This window comes from Carettochelys insculpta, chromosome 3, assembly GCF_033958435.1.
Source record: "Carettochelys insculpta isolate YL-2023 chromosome 3, ASM3395843v1, whole genome shotgun sequence".
Classification (NCBI taxonomy): domain Eukaryota; kingdom Metazoa; phylum Chordata; order Testudines; family Carettochelyidae; genus Carettochelys; species Carettochelys insculpta.
This window is the reverse complement of record NC_134139.1, coordinates 58,462,568-58,484,533: the sequence shown is the minus strand read 5'-3', so window position 1 is coordinate 58,484,533 and position 21,966 is coordinate 58,462,568. Positions and strand designations below refer to the sequence as shown.

At 41.1% G+C, this 21,966-nt stretch overlaps 1 protein-coding gene across 1 annotated transcript; it reads right to left on the bottom strand.

Annotated features, from left to right (window-relative positions):
• Window positions 1-5,000: 5,000 nt before the first annotated feature.
• On the bottom strand, window positions 5,001-21,149 carry BPNT1 (3'(2'), 5'-bisphosphate nucleotidase 1). Its single transcript, XM_074989940.1, has 9 exons — window positions 21,073-21,149; window positions 14,667-14,794; window positions 11,641-11,745; window positions 11,240-11,347; window positions 10,163-10,211; window positions 8,157-8,248; window positions 7,272-7,469; window positions 6,179-6,284; window positions 5,001-5,674 (listed from the first exon to the last, which is right to left on the bottom strand). Exons 2-9 carry the CDS (start codon window positions 14,784-14,786, stop codon window positions 5,526-5,528), a joined length of 927 nt encoding a protein of 308 aa, XP_074846041.1. The 5' UTR covers window positions 14,787-14,794; window positions 21,073-21,149; the 3' UTR covers window positions 5,001-5,525.
• Window positions 21,150-21,966: the final 817 nt, after the last annotated feature.

Below are 21,966 nucleotides of genomic sequence, written 5' to 3'. Positions count from 1 at the left end.
ACTAACTCCTCCCCCTGCCAGGGCTGCCCTATACCCGCCGTGACCGCTGCCACGGGGTTGGGTCCCGCCCTCCTTCGTCACTTCCGGAGACCGTCAGCCCCCACGAGTCCCGTTTGGTGTTGCATCCAGAAGGCTCCCCCAGAAACGGGCTGATAGGGCGGGAGAGGTTCTGCGCTCCCCAACGGCTCCCCGAGGCAATGGCTAAGCGCTTCGGCTGCCACAGCTACGCTTACACCCTTCCCCCCCCGCCGCCTGAGAGCCATCGCTATGGGGATGTGGGTTCCCAGGGAGCAGGCCGAGACCCTGCTCCCCGGGGGGGGCGCTCCTCTCACCCCGCACAGCTGTGACCTGGCCCGGTTCGAGCGGTCGCTGTCTGCTCCCGGCATCCGACCCCAAGGAACCGTTGGGGCGGAGGGAGGCGCGTTTTTGAGCCTATCTGGGCAGGCAGAGCCTGTTGTCATCGGTGCGGGCCAGCGCGCCGCCAACGCGGCTTTGTCGCCCGGAGTTTGCCTCCCCCGCGGGGCGGAGTAGCTGCCGTGGGTTCGAACAGGAAGAGGAAGGCACCGTTTTCCTCCCTCCTGCGCCGGGTGCTGAAGCCCCTACAGCGCTTCCGCTGATCTCCAACCAGTCGGTGGTTGCAGGGAGGGGTGAGCAAGCGCCGGTGCTGGTAGTAGACTTATGCGGGAGCAGCGTCCGCTACCAGAGCAGGTGTTGCCAGCCCTGCTTACGTTCTGATCCCCTCTAATCCTTATGGCGGGCCCAGACTACAGGGTCAAGTTAAATTAAGATGTGCGATTCCCGCTATGTTAGTTACACAGCGTAAAGTCTACATACCTTAATCTCGGCTTCCGTACTGTCTCCATTAAGGGAGATTGAGGGGAGTCTGTGCTCCAAGTGACTTCCCTTACTCCTAACGGGGCGGTGGACGGGGACGCCCTTTCAATTCAATTTAGCCCCTCCTCACGAGCTGCACTGAACCAAACCATGTAAGATGGACCATGGCAGGGTTGACCTTCGCTATAGTGTCAGTGTACCATAAGACAACACTCAGATCAACCTGCTCCTTCTGTAGAGGCCACTTGGCTGATAAAAGAATTCTTCCACTGACCTACAACAGATTAAAAGCAGCTATGTTGCCATAGCATTTGTAGTGTGACCATAATGGGTCAGGAACTAAGATCTCTTTAATAATTAAAGGCAGCAGCTGCAAACCTTTGGTTAATGTTACCTTATACTTTCTCTTATAAAAGCCTGTTTTCAGTTGCTTATAACATTGCCAGATTTTAAATGACTAGGCTGAAATGTTCTGTATCATTTTCTTGTCTGTTATGTAGGTGAAAATATGTTCCTTTGTCCATGTTAAAAATTCTTACAGCTCTAATTGGAAAAATCTAGGCCTGTGCTTTGGAGTTTGAACTTTGACCAGTGTGATGTGGGGAAGGCACTCTAGCTATTCCTGTGAAAATCTGCTCACATTTGGCTAAATGATGAGTCTCTGAAAAATTTTAGTTCCCACATGCTCAGTAGAGATTTTTAGTGGCTTCAAGCTAATTTTTCCAATGATTCCTTCTGCAGTGAGTATGCCATTGACTGTGGTAAGGATAAAACAGCCTAAACTTAATACTTATTAATTTTGTGCTTTGGGCTTCCAATGGTTCTCCACTCACTCCCCCCCCCCCACATTTAAAGCCATCTGTCTCGAGCTGTATTGCCATTTAGGAAGATATAGGTCTGTATCACTACTTAAGTTTTATGTAGCTATCTTCTAGTAAGAATTTCAATGGACCAATATGCTTATTTCAAAGAAAAAATCAGCAGTGGTTTCCCTGGCAGGTCGGTAGTGAACTCTTATGTTCACTGTGGTGCCTCAAATATTTTTGAGCAGGGGGCTTTTGGCATTGAAAAGGACTTCTGGGTAATGTGAAATGGAAGTAACGCATGCATCAAGCACATGGGTAAAATGATCAGATAAGTGCTTATACTGTTGAATTATTGTTATTCAGTTGAAATACAAAGTTTTGTCTTTCTGTTCATAATGTAATTTCAGTGTATGCGGTATGCCTTGTCATACTCCAGCATGTAATCAATATTCTATTTATAAACTGTATTATTAGCAAATTCAAGCTAACAATAAGCAGCTCAAGGCACAAATTCCTGTACTGTTCTGCCTCAGTCAAGCCTCTCAGAGGACTTGGGGAACCACATATTCAGGTTTTTAATTCCCTTGGGAATTTTGAGAAGCTGGACCTGAGTAGCCCTCAAAGAACTGCAAGAGATCCTCTAGCAGTTGTTACTTGGTTTTCTTTCAGCTGTTTCCTACATACCTCTGAGTGCCGTGATATAGGGCATTTCTCTTTTTCCTCTCAGAGCTTGTCTTAACTACCATGCTAAATTGGCACTGCTGCATCAGTGAAGCAGCATTGATTTATCATGTCTGGTAAAGATACGCTATGTTGACAGACTACTCTCCCAATGACATAATGATGCCACCTAAATGAGAGGCAGAAACTGCTGTCAGGAAAGCATCTTCTGCCAGCATAGCCTGGCACAGACACTCCTTTAAGTCCATGAAAGTCATGTCACTTGGGGGGTGGTGTTTTCACTGCTGATGTACTTTGCATTGACTTAAGCAGTAGTGTAGCCTGCACTGATGTAATGTTATACGTTTGGGGGTGGGGTTCATGAGCTGTTGTTGCAGCTCCCCACACAACTGTTCATAGCCCAAACCTCTTCAGCAACTTGACAGTTTCCCTCAAAGGATTATGCATGAAGGAAAGGGTGCCTTGTTGGGAAGTTCAGCTGGAAGGAGGGAACCTTCTTTTGGCTTATAGTAAGGCACCACCAGTCTTTGACCATGAGGCTTAGGCCCCTCCCTTCTCCTTAGGATTTCCTATTAGATGGCTCTCCCTTTGCCCTGCTGGCTTCTGTGAATCCTTTCATAGGCAATAGCTCTCCTTATGTAGTGCATAGGGAACCTGAGTTATGGTTGTGAATTTTATAACGCTCATCTTACGTTCACCTGTAAATCTAGCTTTCAGAGCCACCCTCTCTCTTGCTTAGAGAGTAGGACCAAGGAGAAGTAACTTATTGCCTGATTCCCCCTTGCATCTCTACTCTTAACTTGTGGTGCTACAAATCCAGATGATAGACTGAGCTGTCAGTAGGTTTGCTACTGTCTATTGAACATGCAGACTGTGCAATGGTAGGCTCTGTAGTCTGAGTTTCCTGGGAGCAAAAGATGAAAGCAAAACTTTTAGGTTATCAAAAACTTCGTACTTATTCTCAAGAGATGGGAGTTGTATATAATGTTTCTCAGAGTCAGACACACACTGATTCCAGTTATACCAGAATAAATCTGGAACAACTTCATCACTTGATTTATACCTTGTGTAACAGTGATCAATGTCTGGCCCTATTTGTCTAAAGATGGGTAACAGGTTCGTACCCAATCCAATATCTGACATGCCTACTCCTTTCTCAAAAAGCTTTATCCAGACTCTTCTAAATACAGACAATACCTTCCTCTTTTTTTTTTTTTAATGAAGACAGCATTCAATGTATAAATGTCATTTTAATCAAAACAAACTCATCCCAAACTCTGCAATTCCTTCAGCTTCTTTAGCTCCTCAGTTCTTTTCCCAAACCCAGGCCTTGTTTCCTCCAACCTCTTCCTTTTCAGGCTTCTGACTTTTCCTGCATTAGTTGCAACTTAGTAGGCATCCCAGTAATTGGAAAAAAAAATGTTGGTCAATGGCAGAAAGTTCTATTAAGGGTCCTTACACAGTAGCCTAATGGAGTATTTTAGGATTTGTGTACTGGGGGACACTCAAGAAAATTAATACAAATTAATTTACATTTTTAATTTTAAAGTCAAATTAGTTACATTTGTATGGATAGTCTCATTCAGAATTAAAGTGTCCTGAAATCCGTTCAGTGAATCAAACTAATATGAATTAAGGCAGCTTTAATTTTAAATGAGAATGTTCACACAGGGGTTTAATGCAGTTTAACTAATTCACTTTTTTAGTTAATCTGCATTAAATGTAAAAAAGCCCTTAGTTATGAAGGAATACTGACTGGAGGGTTAGAAATACCAAAGTTACATTGCCACCATTTATAGAGCGCAGTATGTTTTTTGCATATCTCTTAAGTGCCAATGTCTCCGTTTCATTTATATACCAAACTGAAAATTATATGTGGATTAGGTATTTTTAAGAGCAAGTCTCAAAGAAATGACTTTTTAACACCCCTTAAATATAAGGTTTTAAGAAGCATATTTCAGTAATTAGAAATTTAAAATATTAAATATTCTGCTTTTATCAGCTTAAAGGATTAATATTCTATAAGAAATGGGGAAAAGCAATTGGTGATAGGAATTAATATCAGCTGGTTGTACCCAGATACACTGAAAAAGGAGGTTCTGGGGTTATGTCAGCTTGAAAACTGCTGGACGTTTTGGGGTTGGGGAAAAAAAAAAACGTAGTCAAGTTAAGAGGAAAAATGTATTGGGTAAAATGAAAGCAGGATGTAGATTCTGGTGCAGGAAATGTGATGCTCATGTTGCATAGACTGGGAGACATCCTGTGCATCAGTATTTTGTGGAAGCACTGCTCGGGCACCTGGCTGTTGATGTGCTTAGGTCTTTGCCAGAGACAGGGGCTGGCACTGACTCAGTAGCTACTTCAGTTTAAAAAGCTGCATACAGAATTATGGCTAGGAATAAATATACATATGAGTTAGGATGAAATACTGGTTCTTAGACCTTAGCTCTTCTAACCATAGAAACATCTGCAAAAGCTTAGAACTGTTAAATATATGATTGAAATTCAATTGCACTCAAGTGTGAAGAGTTAACTTCTGCAGCAAAGAAACTGCTTCAGTACTATCCACCACAAACCTAATCCATTACAAACCCTCATTTGAAACCAGATAAAAATGAGCACTGAGAGGATTTCCATATGCTTAAAAATATCTTACTAACAAAAGAAAGCATTCCGTGCTGAAGAATCAATGATAGTAACTTTATTATAAGCATTTGGACCCATCAAAGCAAATTACTTATTGTCAGTGTATAAAGCTAAGTACATATGCAGCAATAATTACAAGAAAAGATGTTAAGCAAATTCAGGCTATGGTTTTGTGCCCTGAATTAAATTAAGCAAACAGATTTGGACAGTGACATTGTGATGTGACACAAATGTACACAATATAACTACATGTAATCTGTTCACATGAACAGAACATTTCTTGGATTCCTCACTTTAAAAGGGAAGAAAAAAAACATCTATTGCACATGTTGAAAAAATTAATCTGTTAGCTGGTAAAACTGTGGGTACACAACCCCCCAAAACAATTAGATTTAGGGGTGCATCAAGACATTTTGTACACACACTTCTAAAAGAAACCTTACAATATCAGACTGAATGTAGGCTCAGATTTCATAAAACAGATTTTCAAGCAAATTTGTCACCCTGAAAGATTATGTTAACATTTTCTCACAATCACAAAGAAGCTGGTTTCCTCCTTTAAGGTGCAAGGGCTTGTTTAACACTCTCGGGAACACGGCTGGCATAGTAGTCAAAATTTCTCAATGTGGCAAGGACTCCTGCTGAATTCATGTGTTTTACCTCCTTGTTATAATGAAAACGGTTCCCATGGATATCAGTCAGCTTGCCTACAAGAAATATGTATGAATGTGTTTACTGATCGCAGTTCACTTAAGTACAGCAGTTGAATTTCTGCTGAAATAGAACTTCTATTGGTTCTCTCCTCTTTTTGAATCACAGTTATTCGAAATATAGAAAAATCAAGCCTTTTATACTTGAAATGGCAAGATACAAGCTCATGATATATTATTACAACAGTACTATATTTGATCTTACAGACACCTCTTACACATTCAGGACAGCAGATAACACTGATCTAAAATTAATTTATATTTATTCAATCAAGCCTTTTCATAACTTATATTTTCACCAAGGCAGAGTGGCTTTGTGCTATTTGGAGGACAATAATTTTACTGGGTTACCTTCTGGATTGATTCAAATTTTGAGCCAAATCCTGCAGCTGTGAGGATGGACTATAGGATATGGCCAACTGTTTTGTTGTTTTTGAAGAATTGTAGATGCCCTCCAGACACACAGGGAACATTTATAGACAATAAATGAACACAACTCACCCCCCACAGCATGTAAGATAGCCTCAGGAGCACACGTATCCCACTTCTTACATCCAGGACTAGCAAACACATAAGCAGAAGCCTTGCCTTCTATAAGTTGAATGATCTATTACATATGAACAAGTGATTTCTCATTACTCAGGCATGCAAAAGACAGAACACAAGTATTATGGGAATCAGACTGGGTCAGTTTGGTACTGCATGGACTCTGACATCCTCACCAGAAAGAGGAGTCTCAAACTCCCATCTTCCTATTTTAAAAATTCAATAATCTAAAAAGTCTAAACAAAACATAGCTGTCTGTTACCATCTAAAGTGATCAATTTTTCATTGTCTCAAATATAATGTATAGGAAGCAAATGTAGTCCTTGGCATCCAATTCTTGTACCTTGGCTAGGTGCTGAGGAAAAGGGAGAGGAAACCATTCTCACATGCCAGTGAGGCCTTTCTAGCCCTAGGGGACCATTCCACATGGGTTGGGTAAGAGGACCAGAGGCTCCAGGCAGTTACAGATATTCCATCCCTTCCCTCTCCTGCAAACAACCCCTGCATGTTGTCAGGCAAGGAGCCCCAGAAGTACTCCACATTATAGAGAGGGGCAGCATTCCCTAATACAGGTTGAAACTCCCTTATCTGGAACTCTCTTGACTGGCAACATTCATCATCCAGCAGCACAACAGATGTTGCTGGACCAAAGAGCAGTTGCGGGACTGCAGCCAGGGGAACACCAGCACCCCACTGCAGGAAGCCAGCTGGGGCACAGAGTCCTGGTGGCAGCTCCACAGCCACAGGGACCCTGCTTGGAGGGAGCCCTGCAGGAGTGGGGACTCCCCCTGCAGGCAGGCAGCCAGCCTTACCTCTCCTGATTTGGCAAGTTCCCTAATCTGGGACCACTCAGGTCCTGAGGGTGCCGGGTGAGGGATGTACAACTTGTATATATAATATGTACAGCCACCAAATAATGCTCCACCTCCTTGGGCACCAGTGCCACTGTCAAGGATCCCTTCACCCCCATAGAGACAAGGATGGCATTTGTCTCTAAATTCTGTTTACAATGGTGTCAAAAGCAAAGAAATACAGTGGATTGTCATACCTTATTTCCCGCACCTCCAACTCTCACAACGCTATCAGGGTTCATTGCACTAATGCAGTCATTTACCATCTTACTGCTGTGCGAACGGGTAGTAGTGATGATGTGCTTCCCATCTGGCACTTCTTTCAGCTGAAATCCAAAGGCGCCCAAGCCTAGGACACCCCAGATTGTCCTACCCAGCATGGAATCTGCTCCTGTCTATACAGAAGGTGCAAAATCCAAGTCTGACATTTAAAAATAAATGTTCCATGCTGTGGTAACTTTATAAACTCAGATGAATAATTGGAGGCATTTCATTATTAGATTTTTTAAAAATATTTTAGAGAATCAAATCCCACTGTTTAGGTAAGAGTGAGAATTGAGGCAATGGAAAAGAAGCAAGTTCTAGTAACTGAAGCACAGGGTAATGGAAATCACACCCAGTGCTCATAATGTAGTTGTAGACAGAAAAACGCCTCATGACTTCTAAGGCCCTGCTTAGTAATGTCCCAGGATTCAGGCGTCAAGTTGCACTAACAGAGTGGTTGGCATCACCTTATGAATTTAAACTGGTCACCTCTGCAATGCAACCACAGAGCTGCCATCCTGGTGCAAGACATGGTTTTACATTCATGTGAAAGTATACAGTATGTGTAATGCCATGTTACCATAAAAATAGTGGAGAGCTGTTGCAATTATTTGCATGACCTTGGAATTCAGTTCCAGGAAACTATCACCAAGAAGCACACAGATCAAAAGTTCCTTACATTACACTCTAGCTAGTGAAATGTGGTATGTATAGCAGGTAAAATACCATTAAGCAGAAACTGTGAACTAGAAACGTGTCCTAGAAATGATAGTTATGTATTGTTTAGTCTTCTCAAGCAAAATCAATGCATTTATTACCTCATAGTTGTAGAAGGGCTGGTTAATAACTCCTGCTATTGCTTTACCTTCATAAGCAATTCCAATAAGAACAGTTACATGATCAAGAAGACCTGTGAAGAGATAATAAATATTCAGTTATGCTTGAAAATGGGAGTGAGAAAACCTCCCCACAACACCCCCAACCCTTATGTAAACTCACAATCCTCTATCTTTGTTCAATTACTTGAAAATATTAGTAATAGCCAAGATTGTCAAGGTACTGTGAATACCTTAATTTTCAGTTGCCCAACTTGAGGCAAATTTGGTACTCTGAGCATCTGTATTCTAAATAAGAAGACACTGTTAAGATGTCTCAGATTGGATGTCCAAAGCTTGAGACTTCCAAAAATCATTAGTTACAGTTGACAACCTGAGTCAATGTGAACATTTAACATTAGGAAGTCTCTGGTCAGAGGGAGAAAAAAAAAAATCTTACCACTACAGAGTACTTATGTAAATGACACCCAGATAAATCACAGGGCTGAATTGGCAAACACTTGGTAGTAAGCAGTAGTGCCAATTGCGCCAGGAGTTCTACAGGACCACAGTGAGAAATAAAAATTCTCTGCCCCAAATAATTCAATCTAGTTTATGACACGATCCAAAAGGAAGATAACGTAGTCGCTTTACAGATATTTTTTTCAGAGAACCCTAAAAAGTGCTTGCAGGATTGGGCCCCAATAGCCTACAAAAATAAGTTTACTTCCATGATAACAGTATTGATGGTTTGAAAGACTGCTTTAAGTACAGTAAGTAACATCTGTGTATTTTAAATGATAGAGATACAAATATTGCTGGATCGAAGAAATTGAGATTTTTTTCCCATCTCTAGGTCATTGACACTTCCCTAGCAGATAAAAGCTGGAGAGAGATTGTATCAGATATTAAAAGATTACTATTACTGATAGTCTTTAGGACAAATCCCAAGCAAACATACGTAAAAGGTAAGAACATAAGAATGGCCATATCTGGGTCAGAGCAAAGGTCCATCTAGCCCAGCATCCTGCCTGCCAGCAGTGGCCAGTGCCAGGTGCCCCAGAGGGAAAAAAGCCTAGAGGCTCCAATCCTATGAAGCATCAAATAACCTTCAGGTCCAGTGGAGATCCATGATAGTGGAAGGCACTCAATATTTGAGATATCTGAGATATTTGAGCTGGGGTCTGACATGACTACAATCTCATACATAGTTATCAAATGGGATTACAGGTATTGTAACTGTTTAAAAAAATCTTATATAAACTTCTTGACAGGGAAGACAGTTCCAGAGCCTACGTGATCATAGTGGAAACCTAAGTAACTCTAGGTGGCACAGCATATGGGAGTCTGCAGGCAAGCAGACTGCATTTGGTAGGAAATATGTTCTGTGGAACAAACGGCATAATTCCAGTGAGGGCTTATGCAAATGTCATGAGTCAAAACAGCAGAGCTCAAGTTGTTTATGTGGACATGGGCAACCCAAAGATAGTGCTGGGAAAACCCCCTAGTCACAAATTCTTCTTTGCCCAAGAAAACTAAGTGACATTTTCTTTTTCAGATATAAAGCATTCCTGACTTGTAATACATATAGTTGGATTCTGCTTAAATTCCCCATCTAGCCAAAAAATTCTGACTGAGTCCGACCCTTCTCCATGATTTTAGTGCCCATTCTTTTCGAGCTTAGGGGTTCTCCAGGCCTCATGTTCCAAAGATAACTTTATAAATTGGGAAATCACTGCATTACAAGAATTAGAAACAGAAATAAACTATTATATCCCCAGTCCCTCTCCTGCCAGTATAGATGGTTCCTTACAGTATTTCTAGAGCTATGACCAGTCTAGCATTAAAAAACCACAAAAAATCCCTTTCGTCTTAACTGCCAACATTGTCTATCCTGAAGGCGTCTGCACACTACAGCTTGATAGGCTTCTAGAATGTTCGAGTAATTTTCATGTTACTTTTATTAAACAATTTTTAAATCACTACGTATTAGCAAAAGAGAAGCTAACCTTCTGTGTATTCTTTGGTTCCGTCCAAAGGATCAACCCACACAACCAGCTAAAAAAAAAAAAGCATGCAACACAAGAGGAAACACAGACCACAGAAACTGAATTAGTGGTATAGTTGTATTACTTAATAGTAATGAAAGAAATATAAACCTCACAGTTGCTAGGAAATCTTCCACTTAAGGGTGCAAAAAGCGAATGTTCATAAATGTTAGTTATATATAGAAGTGTTTCTCAACTTTTTTTTTTGTAAAGTACCCCTTAAAAAAAGAAAAAATAAAAGCAATCTTAGAAGTACCCCCAGTACCTACAATTTTCAGACACACAATTTTCCTCTACCATTGCAACACATTTGTTTAAACAACTTAATCATAAGTGGTTAGTTGGCAGAAATTGCCTACAAGCAATAAACTTGCCATCATAATTATGATTGTGCAAAAAGGATACATAAAAAAATTACATGGAAACCCGAGAGGTAAACATATATTAGATATTAGACTTTTTCACCAGCTATTCAGCTGGTCATGTGAAGTGGATTTGGTGAGCTCAGTCCATTTTGTACAGAAAGATGACCACATTAAAAACCTAACATCAGCCCACCACAACTTGCACTAATTAACAACGCTGCTTGTAATATCAGTAGAAATGGCAAAAGACTGAATGACAGTCTCTCTCTCTCCAAGAGAGTTCTCCAATAAGAGACACTACCTTACTCATCTTGTCTCTGTAATATCGTGGGACCAATATGGATACAGTGACACTGCATACAAGGATTCAAGGGACATGGAAACTAAACTGTCACGTCATTCCTAAATGTGGTCCCTTTAGCATAGATCTGATACACATTCATGGAATATTACAAAGATCCTGCCATTTGGCCGCCCATGCCACACTCATTCTGTAGATAATTAGAAGACTTCATATTTAGGGCTGTCACTTTGGCACCTTCAACTGAAAAATGGAAGTATTTTCACTTAAACCAAAAGATAAGCTGACAACATCAAAATTACTTGGCTCTTCCTTAATAAGATTTATAAGCTACAAGGGGATATAAAAGAGTAAGTGTAATGTTTGTATTACCTCTTCCTCTTTAATGGAACTGTATTCTGGTGGAAAAGCTTTCTTCAGTATTTCCTCACACTGGCCATCCTCAATCAACTCTTCATCTACATCATGAGAGGGCAGGTCCTGACAAAAGGACAAAAAGACGCTAACGACAACACACAACAGCCCTGTGCAAGCCTTTGCAGCTTCCAAATATGGTTAACTTGGCCTGGTTGCTGGAGTGGGAATGTGATTTGCCTTCCAATCACTGGATTTGCTGGCAAGTCACCTGATGAGGCTAACGCTGGGAGAAGGGGAATTTAGGGGATGACACAAATTAAAGAGCATACGTGGTTCTCTGAAGGCTTCAAATAACAAATGTTGATTCTTAAGTGGCAAATTACAGTGTCAGGATATTAGATAAACCAACTTCTCACCTCTTCTCCTATGATTGTCACTCGGGGGAATTTCCGTATCAGTGAAGAGTAAATGCTCATTTGTACCAATCGGTCAGCTTTGGTCTGCAAGTCATTGGGTCCACACTGCAAAGGATGGAAAGAAATTTAAAATAACACAGTGGCCTATCTACCATTGATCACTGATACCTAGTTCCATAAAACATCAATTAACTATTTCAAGAAAGAGGCCAAGGACTGAATAGGTCACCAAGACTGAGGTCTCTCTTCTCATGTGTCTCAGCAGTGAAATATTTTGGTGGAGCAGCATGAGCAACCTTTTTCCAATGCTTCACATGTACCTTCTCAGTGGATTCAGCACCAAACAATCTTATTTTGTATGCTGACATTCATATGAGTATCTCATGCTTCACAGAGCCAAGTATTGTATATATCAAGTAAAATATAAATAAGAATAGAAGGAGAAAGAAATTAAGAGACATAAGGAAGAAAAAATGTTTTAACATACTACTGAAAAGACAGAGCTGAAGAGGCAGGAGCTGTCGAGAAGAGGGCTGTTATTCCAGAGGTGAGCTTATGTATGAATGTCCCAATCAGAGGTTGGGAGAAGGGTAGAATAGCAAAGATCCCCAGCCCATCACAGCAGGCAGGAGGATTCTGGGATAAAGAAGGTGGAGGGAGAAAACCCCAATTTAAATTTATGGGACCCTTGGACTATGCCGAGACTCTGGGTGTTATTTTGGGATACAAAGATATCCTGAAATAGCTGTCCACGTCTATGCAATGTGCCCATTGCCTTGAAACAGTTTTTGAGATAATGGGCGCACCATTCCAGCATCCCTGTACACCTCATCACATGAGGACTACAAGAATCCCTTGAAATAGGGCTTCATTTTGGCATGTGGTGCCACTTACACAGCACCACATGCCAAAATAGGCTATTTCAAAATCTACTTAAAATAATGTATGCAAGTTGCACAGCTTATTTGAAGGTTATGGCACCGTCTAGACATAGGCTTGGTGACCAGAGCAGATATGAACATTGGAGCCTCAGCAAACTGATAGGAAACCCACCTAGGAAGAGGTAGGGATGGGGAAACTGGACTTCTTTCTATTGCATTATCCCTGGTTCTCACTGGTAGATCCTTTTTTTTTTTTCAAACTGACCTCTAGCTAATGGATTTATTCCTCTCACTAGGAGATGTCTAGTAAATATTTCGTTCTCAACAAAATGAGCCAAATAGGATTGTTTGTAAAGTCATACGCAAAAGGAGTGAGAGAAGAGGGAAGGATCAAGTTAAACATTATGGCTACATCTACACAATACCAATGTCATACTGTTGGAGGATACCTTCTGACAAAACTTCTGTTGACAGATCGCGGACACACATGAAAGCGGATCGCTCTGTCGACCCCCTTTTGTTGACAGAAGCTCGACTGTCTGGTTGCTCTCTCTCAACAGAACAGCCAACTGGAAGCACAGCAGACAGGGCTGCCTGGTGACCTTATAGCCCTGTCTGTCAGAGCATCCACATGGCTTTTTTGTCAACAGATTCTGTTGAGCAAGGTGTTCTGTCAATAAAAGGGCCGAGTTCTGTTGACAGAATGCATTTTTAGTGTGGATGCTCCATGAGTTTTGTCAAAACTGGGGTTTTGGCAACAAAACTCTTTAGTGTGGACATAGCTTATATGTTAACAAAAAGAAGAAGTAAGATACATGAGTAGCAAGAAGGGAGGCAATGATATAAAAAGATCAAAAGAGAAAAGTCTGTAAACAAGGGCCTATTTCTAGTGGATAATTCTATTTCCTCAACTTAAAATGCAAAATATACATGGAATCATAGTAACTGAATTAAAATACAAAAACTTATCATATTAGGAGTAAGAAAATTGTGACAGCATGAGCAAGCTCTGGATAACTAATTTGTTGTGGTTAGCATAAATAAGTATATTACTAGAACACAGAAAGAACTTGCAATTAGAATTGAATAGGATATATTGTCTCCTTCAAATGGAAAAAGCATAAACAAAGCATAGAAAAGTTAATCATTTAATCAAAAAACAAATCACTCAAATAAAAAGGTGTCAATATTTTATAATGGGGATACTCTATTGCCTCTGAGGGGACAGGAGAAGCAGAAAAGGAAACAGTTCTAACATTTAGTGAAATTACTGCAAGAAGACTGCAGTTGCCGGGCTGCTCTGTCAGTTGGGTAACAATCCAGGACTGTATCTAGATTGTGAGGAACTGTCAGCAAAAGACATGGAAATTATGCATGGCAATTGCCTTTCTGGGTAACAGCCAAGGTCTCTTATGGCTGGGGTGACTTCACATTGAACAGTTCCCTGCCTTCACTGTGTTACTCTCAGCAAGTGACTTTGTCTAAGCAGGCCTGCTTACTTTCTTTTCAGAGACTAATAAAGCAATTGCCCTCCATTATAAGGTGCTGTTCAGTACTTCCGGTGTATGTCTATTTTATTTTGATGATAAAACTCTAAAAACAACATGTTAGTAATAATGAAAGGACCCTACACATATGCTAACAAGCTTACCAGAGCTCACCGCACCATAACATGTGCTCTGGCAGGAGCAATCCTTCAAAACTCCATCAGAGGAGTTTTCTCTAATTTCACCTTACTCATAGATTCATCTCAGAACAAGCATGCAATTTTATGGGGCCTTGTGTCCTCCCAATCCTACTCTAAGACTTGGTCCTTGAAGAATCCAGTATGAACTCATGTGTGCCAACATCTCCAGGTGATGGCTTCAACAGACTGATAACAGAGGCTGGCCATTAGCAACAACTTCCTCCTAGAGGATTTACATACAATTCAACAATAATACATACTCAACTGCATTTGGAATACAATAATCCCCAAACGTATTAAACCCAGTTCAGTAAAGTAAGTCAGGATATTGTCAGTCAGTTGCAGCGCCCCTGACCCCATTGCGCTGTAGCTGTATCATCTTCAGAAAGAACTCCTGATACTGTTTCTAATTCAGTGGCCATAACAGACATGAAATCAGTAGAAAGCAAAACCAGTACCTTCTCCACTATGCCCAGGTCTCCGCCAGCCATTACATGTCTCACTATTTTTCCAGCTCTGTGCGCAACAGAATAGGCAGAGGCCACAAGACGCATCAAAACAGTCGGAGAAGAAGCCATAGCGAGTGCTGAAGAGAATCAAAAGCCAATCATGTGAATTCACGAATTTCATATGTTAACATTCAAGAGAAGAACAAGAATCTCATGGAAGATTAAATTATGCTGGTAATAGAATTTGGAGTGCCACTTATGCAAAAAGAGTAAATCCTTTTGTACCTGACTAGAAATAGGATACTTAATTAATCTGAGTAGGTGGGAGATTTTTCAATTAAATTATTATGTTTGGGGATAAGACAGCATTTCAGATAATAAAACTTTGAAAAATCAAGGCCTTACTGTAATGCTGTCTTAGAGTGGAAGGAAGTCATTTTTGTTGTTCACAATGTGACAGGTATGCACATTGAGAGGTACTGCATCATGAAGCAGAGACAATAGGCCTTCACTAGATCAGTGGTTCCCAACCTTTTCAATAACATGACTCACTTTTAAATGAGACACACAAGTCCACAGCACACCCACTTTTTCCATCTGAATCAATTGCTCATAAGCGTCGTATTTACTTACATTTACTATGGTTAAGGTCTTACTAAAGAGATTTGCAACACAGTAGTGCATATGACAAGCTAAATAGGGATCAAAAGCATTAATGTTTCAAATCCACCACAGAAAACACCATCTTCCACACGTCGAAAAAAAGAGGGCAAATGAATGCACACAATGCTTGGGGATGTTGAGTAACTGAGTAGCCACTGAAAATTTCAGCAGTTACTCAATTATTCGAGGGCGGGGGCAGGGGGAGAGGCAGCTCCAGAGAGCAGGTGCTGCCACCACCAGCCTGTTGGAGCCAGGATGCAGCATTCAAACTGTCCCAGCTCCAGCAGGCTCCTGCCCTTCCTCCCTGCTTGCCACGGCACAGGAGGGAACCTCCCCGCCAGCACGTTCAGGCCAGGAAGCTGCATTTCAGCTGCCTCCTGGCGAGAATGGTCTCCTGCAGGGTCAAGATTTCCCTCACAGCAGCTCTGCAAAGAGCCACCTCAGGGGGAAATTGACCAACCCAGCACCAGCTGGGACTCAGGCAGCCTTGCTGCTTGAGCCCCAGCTGGCATGGGACTGTCAGTTTCCCCTTCCTCTCTCACACCCTGGTTGTTCTGCAAAAACTGCACAGTGGTGAAATTAATGAAACTTCACAGCACACATGGACAGTTCTCAACGGCACATCAGATGAAAATCACTATATGACTCCCCTAAGCAAACTTATCCTCCGCTAGCCTCTTACTTGCAGGAACCAGCATTGTTTCTCTATCCTCCCTCCGTGTTCTAGCAACCTCTATTTCCCTTCACATTCTCTCTTCTTGCCTCTCCAGTTACCATTCCGCAGTCTCTTTCTTATTTCTCTTACTGCCAATCACCCTCTTTGCCCTCAGCTTCTACAACCCCCTATTTCCCTGCTCCTTATTCTCCATCCATGTTCTCCACATCTCTCCCATAATCTCTTTTCCTCTCCATCTCTCACACCACATGCACAATCCTATCTCCTCCCTCAATTAAAAGGAACTTCTCAATTTCTGGACTGGCTTTCTTGCTGTATTCTGAGTACAAACTGCCAGTAATGGCAGGTTTCTCATGAATGGATTTTTATGGAGGTCAACAGAATACCATGTAGAAATGAAAAAGAAAACTCCAACAACTCCCTATAGTCTGATAACTTTACTTATAACACTAAGCCAGCAATTCTTGTTTTGAAATCTAGGCCATGTCTACACTAGCCAAAAACTTCGAAACGGCCATGCAAATGGCCATTTCGAAGTTTACTAATGAAGCGCTGAAATACATATCCAGCGCCTCATTAGCATGCGGGCAGCCGCGGCGCTTCGAAATTGATGCGGCTCGCTGCCGTGCAGCTCGTCCAGATGGGGCTCCTTTCAAAAGGACCCCGCCTACTTCGAAGTCCCCTTATTCCTATGAGCAGATGGGAATAAGGGGACTTCAAAGTAGCCAGGGTCCTTTCGAAAAGGAGCCCCGTTGGGATGAACCGCGCAGCACCTAGCCACGTCAATTTTGAAGAGCCGTGGCCACCCGCATGCTAATGAGGTGCTGAATATGTATTTCAGCGCTTCATTGGTAAACTTTGAAATGGCCATTTGCATGGCAATTTCGAAGTTTTTGGCAAGTGTAGACATAGCCCTAGAGTTATAAATTACCCTGACTAAGGCCCAATTTGCATTTAGTCCTTTTCTTCTCTCTCCAATGCTATCAGCGTGCATTTGTGGTTAAAGCACAGGAAGAGTGGGAATTAAGAGTTCCCAAGTTCTATTCCTGGATCACTTTTGATTTTCTGTATGCACTTGATTAAATCATTTGTCTATGCATCACTTTCCTTATCTGTATCATGTGAATAAAAATACTTACCTGTGTTATATGGGTGTTCTGAGGTTTAATCAATCAACAAAGTGCTTTGCAATTCTTTGACTGAAAACACATTTATAATAATTGCATTGTTTTGTCAGAGAGAGCAGATAATCAATTTTAATCAGATTTTTAATTTAAATTAAAATGCATTTGTTCAAATTTAAAAATGCAATTAAATTTGTACAATGTGATAAAGCCCACTCTTATAATTTTTACAATAACTTAAAATAAATAAAATTATTAATTAATACAGGATTTGCTGCCAATTCTTTAAAAGTCAAACCACTGAACTAGTGGATGCCACTGGCTATAAACTTGAAACCAGAGTCTGTTGAATTGCTAACCCAGCTTTCAACGAGTTTTTTAACTTGGGATATACATTTAAGTTGAACCTCTATTATAGTTTCCACGCAGCTTGCAGGGATTTTTCTTCTGTTACTGTACCTTTTAATTTCTGTTTAACTAACCTCCTCATTTTGTGTAGTTTACCTTTCTGAAATTAAATGCTACAGCGTTGGGCTGCTGTGATATTTTCCCTCCCAAAGGGATGTTAAATTTAATTTATATTATGGTCACTATTTCCAAGTGGTCTAGCTATCGTCGCCTCATGGACCAGATCCAGTGCTCGACTTGCAACTAAATCCAGACTTGCCTCTCCCTTTGTGGGTTCCACAACAAACTGCTCCAAGAAGCAGACATTTAAGGCATCCAAAGCTTTATCTCTGCATCCTGTCCTGATGAGGCAATGTGTACCCAGTCACTGTGGGAATAGTTGGAATCCCCCATTATTACTGAGGTATTTTATATTTATAGCCTCTCTAATCTCCATTATCATTTGGCAGTCTCTATCTCTGTCCTGCTTAAGTGGTCAGTAATATACCCTGAACACTATGTTCATATCATCAGAGCATGGAATTACTATCCATAAAGATTCTATATTGCAGCTACCCCCAGCACAACATGTTCTGTCCTAATAATTCTGTGCCTCACCACAATAATTTTGCCCCATGACACTAGTCTTATTAACTAAAGTGATTAGGGGCTTGGAACAGGTCCCGTATGAGGAGAGGCTAAAAAGACTGTGACTTTTCAGTTTAGAAAAGAGGAGACTGACGGGGGACATAACAGAGGAATATAAAATTATGACAGCTGTGGAGAAGGTGAATAAGGAGAAGTTATTTACTTGTGCCCATAATACAAGAACTAGAGGACGCCAAATTAAATTAATGAGTAGCAGGTTTAAAACTAATAAAAGAAAGTTCTTCTTCACTTAGCGCATAGTTAACCTGTGGAACTCCTTGCCAGAGGAGACTGTGAAGACTAGGACTATAACAGAATTTAAGAAAGAGCTAGATAAATTCATGGAGGTTAGGTCCACAAGAGGCTATTAGTCAAGGGTAGGACTGGTGTCCCTGGCCTCTGATTGTCAGAGGCTGGAGATGGATGGTAGGAGACAAATCGCTTGATCATTGTCTTTGCTCCACCCCCGCTGGGGCACCTGACATTGGCCACTGTCGGCAGACAGGATACTGGGCTGGATGGACCTTTGGTCTGACCCAGTATGGCTGTTCTTATGTTCTTAGTTAGGTTCATCAGAACCTAAGGACTTAAGTGCATCATGAACTGTGGGTATGAATTATTTTTTTACCCACATAATTGTTGGGACACTTGCGGTGTTCAATGAGTAACACCGCATGTTGTTATAGGCATAGGACCCAGGGATCCTGAAAGGCGTATTTTTGAGATGTGCTTATGTTGTTGTAGTGGTGCAGCAACAACTGAGTGAAACCAGACAATCAATGTGCTCTCAAATTATCACACAGAAAAATTATAAAAGACAAAAACACCATCCCTGGTAAGCAGACACTTTTCACAAAATGATCACTACATATATCAACTCTCAGCCCTCATTTGCAAACAAAACTTTCAAAACACTCTCAAAAGACAAGCCTGGGAACTAAAATTCATAACTCTGCTAGCCACTAAAAACCATGGTTTTCAGAAAAGCCGTAGTTTTATGGCCATTTCAACACTAAGCTCATACACACTGCCAACTGAGTCTATCTGAGGTACATATATGTCATCTCCCTCAGTGATGTAAGTCCCAGTGTGGACAGCACTGTGTTGGCAGGATAGCTTATCTTATCATCATAGCTACTATTTCTCATGGAGATGGTTTTGTGTTGCAGATAGGCATAACGTCTCTTCACCAGGCATACTACATTGGTGCATCTGTGTCACTGTAGTGCTTCTACAGTAGACTAGACCTTTGTAACTTACTAACCCAATTTTGTCCTTCAACTGTTAGGGAGTTAATTGCCCACTTCATTTTAATTGTTCTCTCATAACACCTGTTAACGTCTTGTGCTTAACAACCTTGTATTTAGCTATGACAGCTGAGTTTCCTTTTCCAGGTCTGAGGACAAGCTCTGTGAAGCCTGAAAGTTGTTAACGGAAGGGAAAAAAAATTGGTCCAGTAAAGATTATTATTTTACCTACCTCGTCTCTCATATTCTGGGACCCATACTGCTTAGACAACAACAGAACCATTTGTATCAGTTTAATGTGCACCCATGAATTTATTGACATATGCCAGGCCAGTGTTTTGCACTGGTTTAACTGAACTGATGTAAAAAAATACACTTTTAAATAAGTGTGTGTATTTGCCTGTGCAGACCAGGCTAAAGGCTCTCATTGTGTTAATGTCACTTCAGCTGAACAGGTGAAGGCACATGTTTGCATAAACCACCAAATCTGGATACATGTAAACACATGCTTCACTTTACTCCTGTGAGTAGGCCCTTTGGACTACTAATGGTGTGTTTGCAGGATCAGGACCTAATTTTGTAACACCATACTGCTCAAATACCTCATTCTTGTTTTACTTGTTAAAGTAAGTAGGAGTATCATAAAAGAGAGGACAAAATCCCTACTTTTTTATTTGGCGTGTCTGGTTTGCCTTCTTACCTTCTTCCTTGTTCTCAGAAATACCCGTTTCAGCTTTGCTCCAATTATGCAATAAGCTGCCCTTGTGCAAGGAGACTTGCAAAAGGTAGTATGCCTGTAACAAAGTATTTTTTTTCCTTTTATGGTACCAAAATGTATGTAAAGTAGAGATGGTTTGCTCCTCCTCTACCAAAATAAATTCCTTAGTTTTACCTGATCTCATTTAAAGTGATTTTTTAAAAAAAGAAAAATCCTCCACTCACGAGCAGTTCTATAACAGGTCAGTGTGAAAAGATGACAGAGGAAAAATATCTTAAAGTTTAACTTTTTAAAATAATATTTTAGTTTTTTAATCATTTTAATTGATCTATCAAAGTTTTGTCTTTATTTTAAAACAATAAATAACTCGCCTTACATAACCCCTCCCCCAGGCACTAATGGGAATAAGGCAATTAAAATTAACAATCAAATTATTTCTGTCTTGTGCTTTTCCAGGTGGGATCTTTGATTCAAGACCTGTATCTACACATGCCCCCTCCTTTTGGAGGTGGGGTTTAGGTTTTAGGAAGATGGGGCTTTCGAAATCAGGGGGTCCTTTCGAAAGGCCCCCAGCTACACAGACGGCAGCATTCCGAAAGCGGCACTTTCGAATCGTACGTCTGCCATTATGATAATAAAGTCCTATATATTCATATCAGTGCCTTGTTAGTATCTTCGAACTGCCTCATTGACATGCCCCTTCCGAAAGGAGGGGGCAAGTGTAGACACGGCAGTACGGGCATCGACTTTTTTAACTTTGATTATCTTAGCAAACAAGAACATTTCTGTTCAGCAAAAATGTTCCTCCCTTCAGAAATCCCTCCTAGTTCTAGGAATTTCAGTGGAGGCTCAAACCCACTGACCATTTTCCTCCAGCTTTATAACTTGCACATGATGAGGAAAATGTAACCGTCATATATGAAACACAAACCCCGGATAAGGAATAACATACCTACGGCTCAACTGTCAGCAACGAAGGAGCAGGAATTCAAGCAGACTGTTTCCTACTGTTCTGCTCCTTCCTCTTCGCCAATAACCCGCCTACTCCTCCAAAACCTTCTGGGTCCTAAAGCTCACCCTTTGCAACTCATTAACCATAATAATTCAATAGTAACAGAGAGGTAGTTGTGTTAATCTGTGTTCTAACAAAACAAACCAGCACTCATGTAACACTTTAAAGACTAACAAAATAATTTATTAGGTGATGAGTTTTCATGGGACAGACCTTCAGGGACCTGAAGAAGTGGGTCTGCCCCAGGAGAGCTCATCACCCAACAAATTATTTCATTAGTCTTTAAGATGCTACATGACTGCGGGTTTGTTTTACAATAATTCAAAACACAGTAGTTCAGTTATAGACTGTTGGCAGTGGTGCTGGAACTAGGGATGTTGGGGAAGCCGTTGTAAAAAATACCATGGATTCCATTAGAATCACGCCCCACAATACCACTATAAAAATTTTTCCAGTACCCCTGGTTATAGGCTGCACATATCGTTATGTCTGAAGGTCTGATGTTACTGTTTTAGGCTACAGAGTTGATCAAGCCACATGAGTCTAACAGTATAAGCACTTTGCAAAGGGATTTCTTGTGATTATTTTTGAAAATGAAATGTTTACACGGAATCCATTTACGGGACAGGAAACTTTGCATGCAAATAGGTTTAGCAGAAAACGTTTTTCTGAGAGCAAACTCCTGCAAATGTCGGACGTCATCACATAAAAGTGCACTGCCTCCTCCGCCCTGCACAGGCTGCTAAATCTCACCCCAAACCAAGGGTGCTGGAACACTTAGTGAGAGTGCTATCTCTTAAACTCATAAAGGCAATCATTTCAATCCAGGGCGTA

Bases quoted from the DNA above. Each gene is read 5' to 3' on its own strand.
- BPNT1 (XM_074989940.1), bottom strand. From the start codon at position 14,786: ATGGCTTCTTCTCCGACTGTTTTGATGCGTCTTGTGGCCTCTGCCTAT. The intron at 8,249-10,162 runs GTTAGCTTCTCT...ATCTCTTCACAG, and splicing joins AACCAAAGAATACACAGAAG to GTCTTCTTGATCATGTAACT. The intron at 7,470-8,156 runs GTAATAAATGCA...CCTTCTGTATAG, and splicing joins AGCCCTTCTACAACTATGAG to ACAGGAGCAGATTCCATGCT.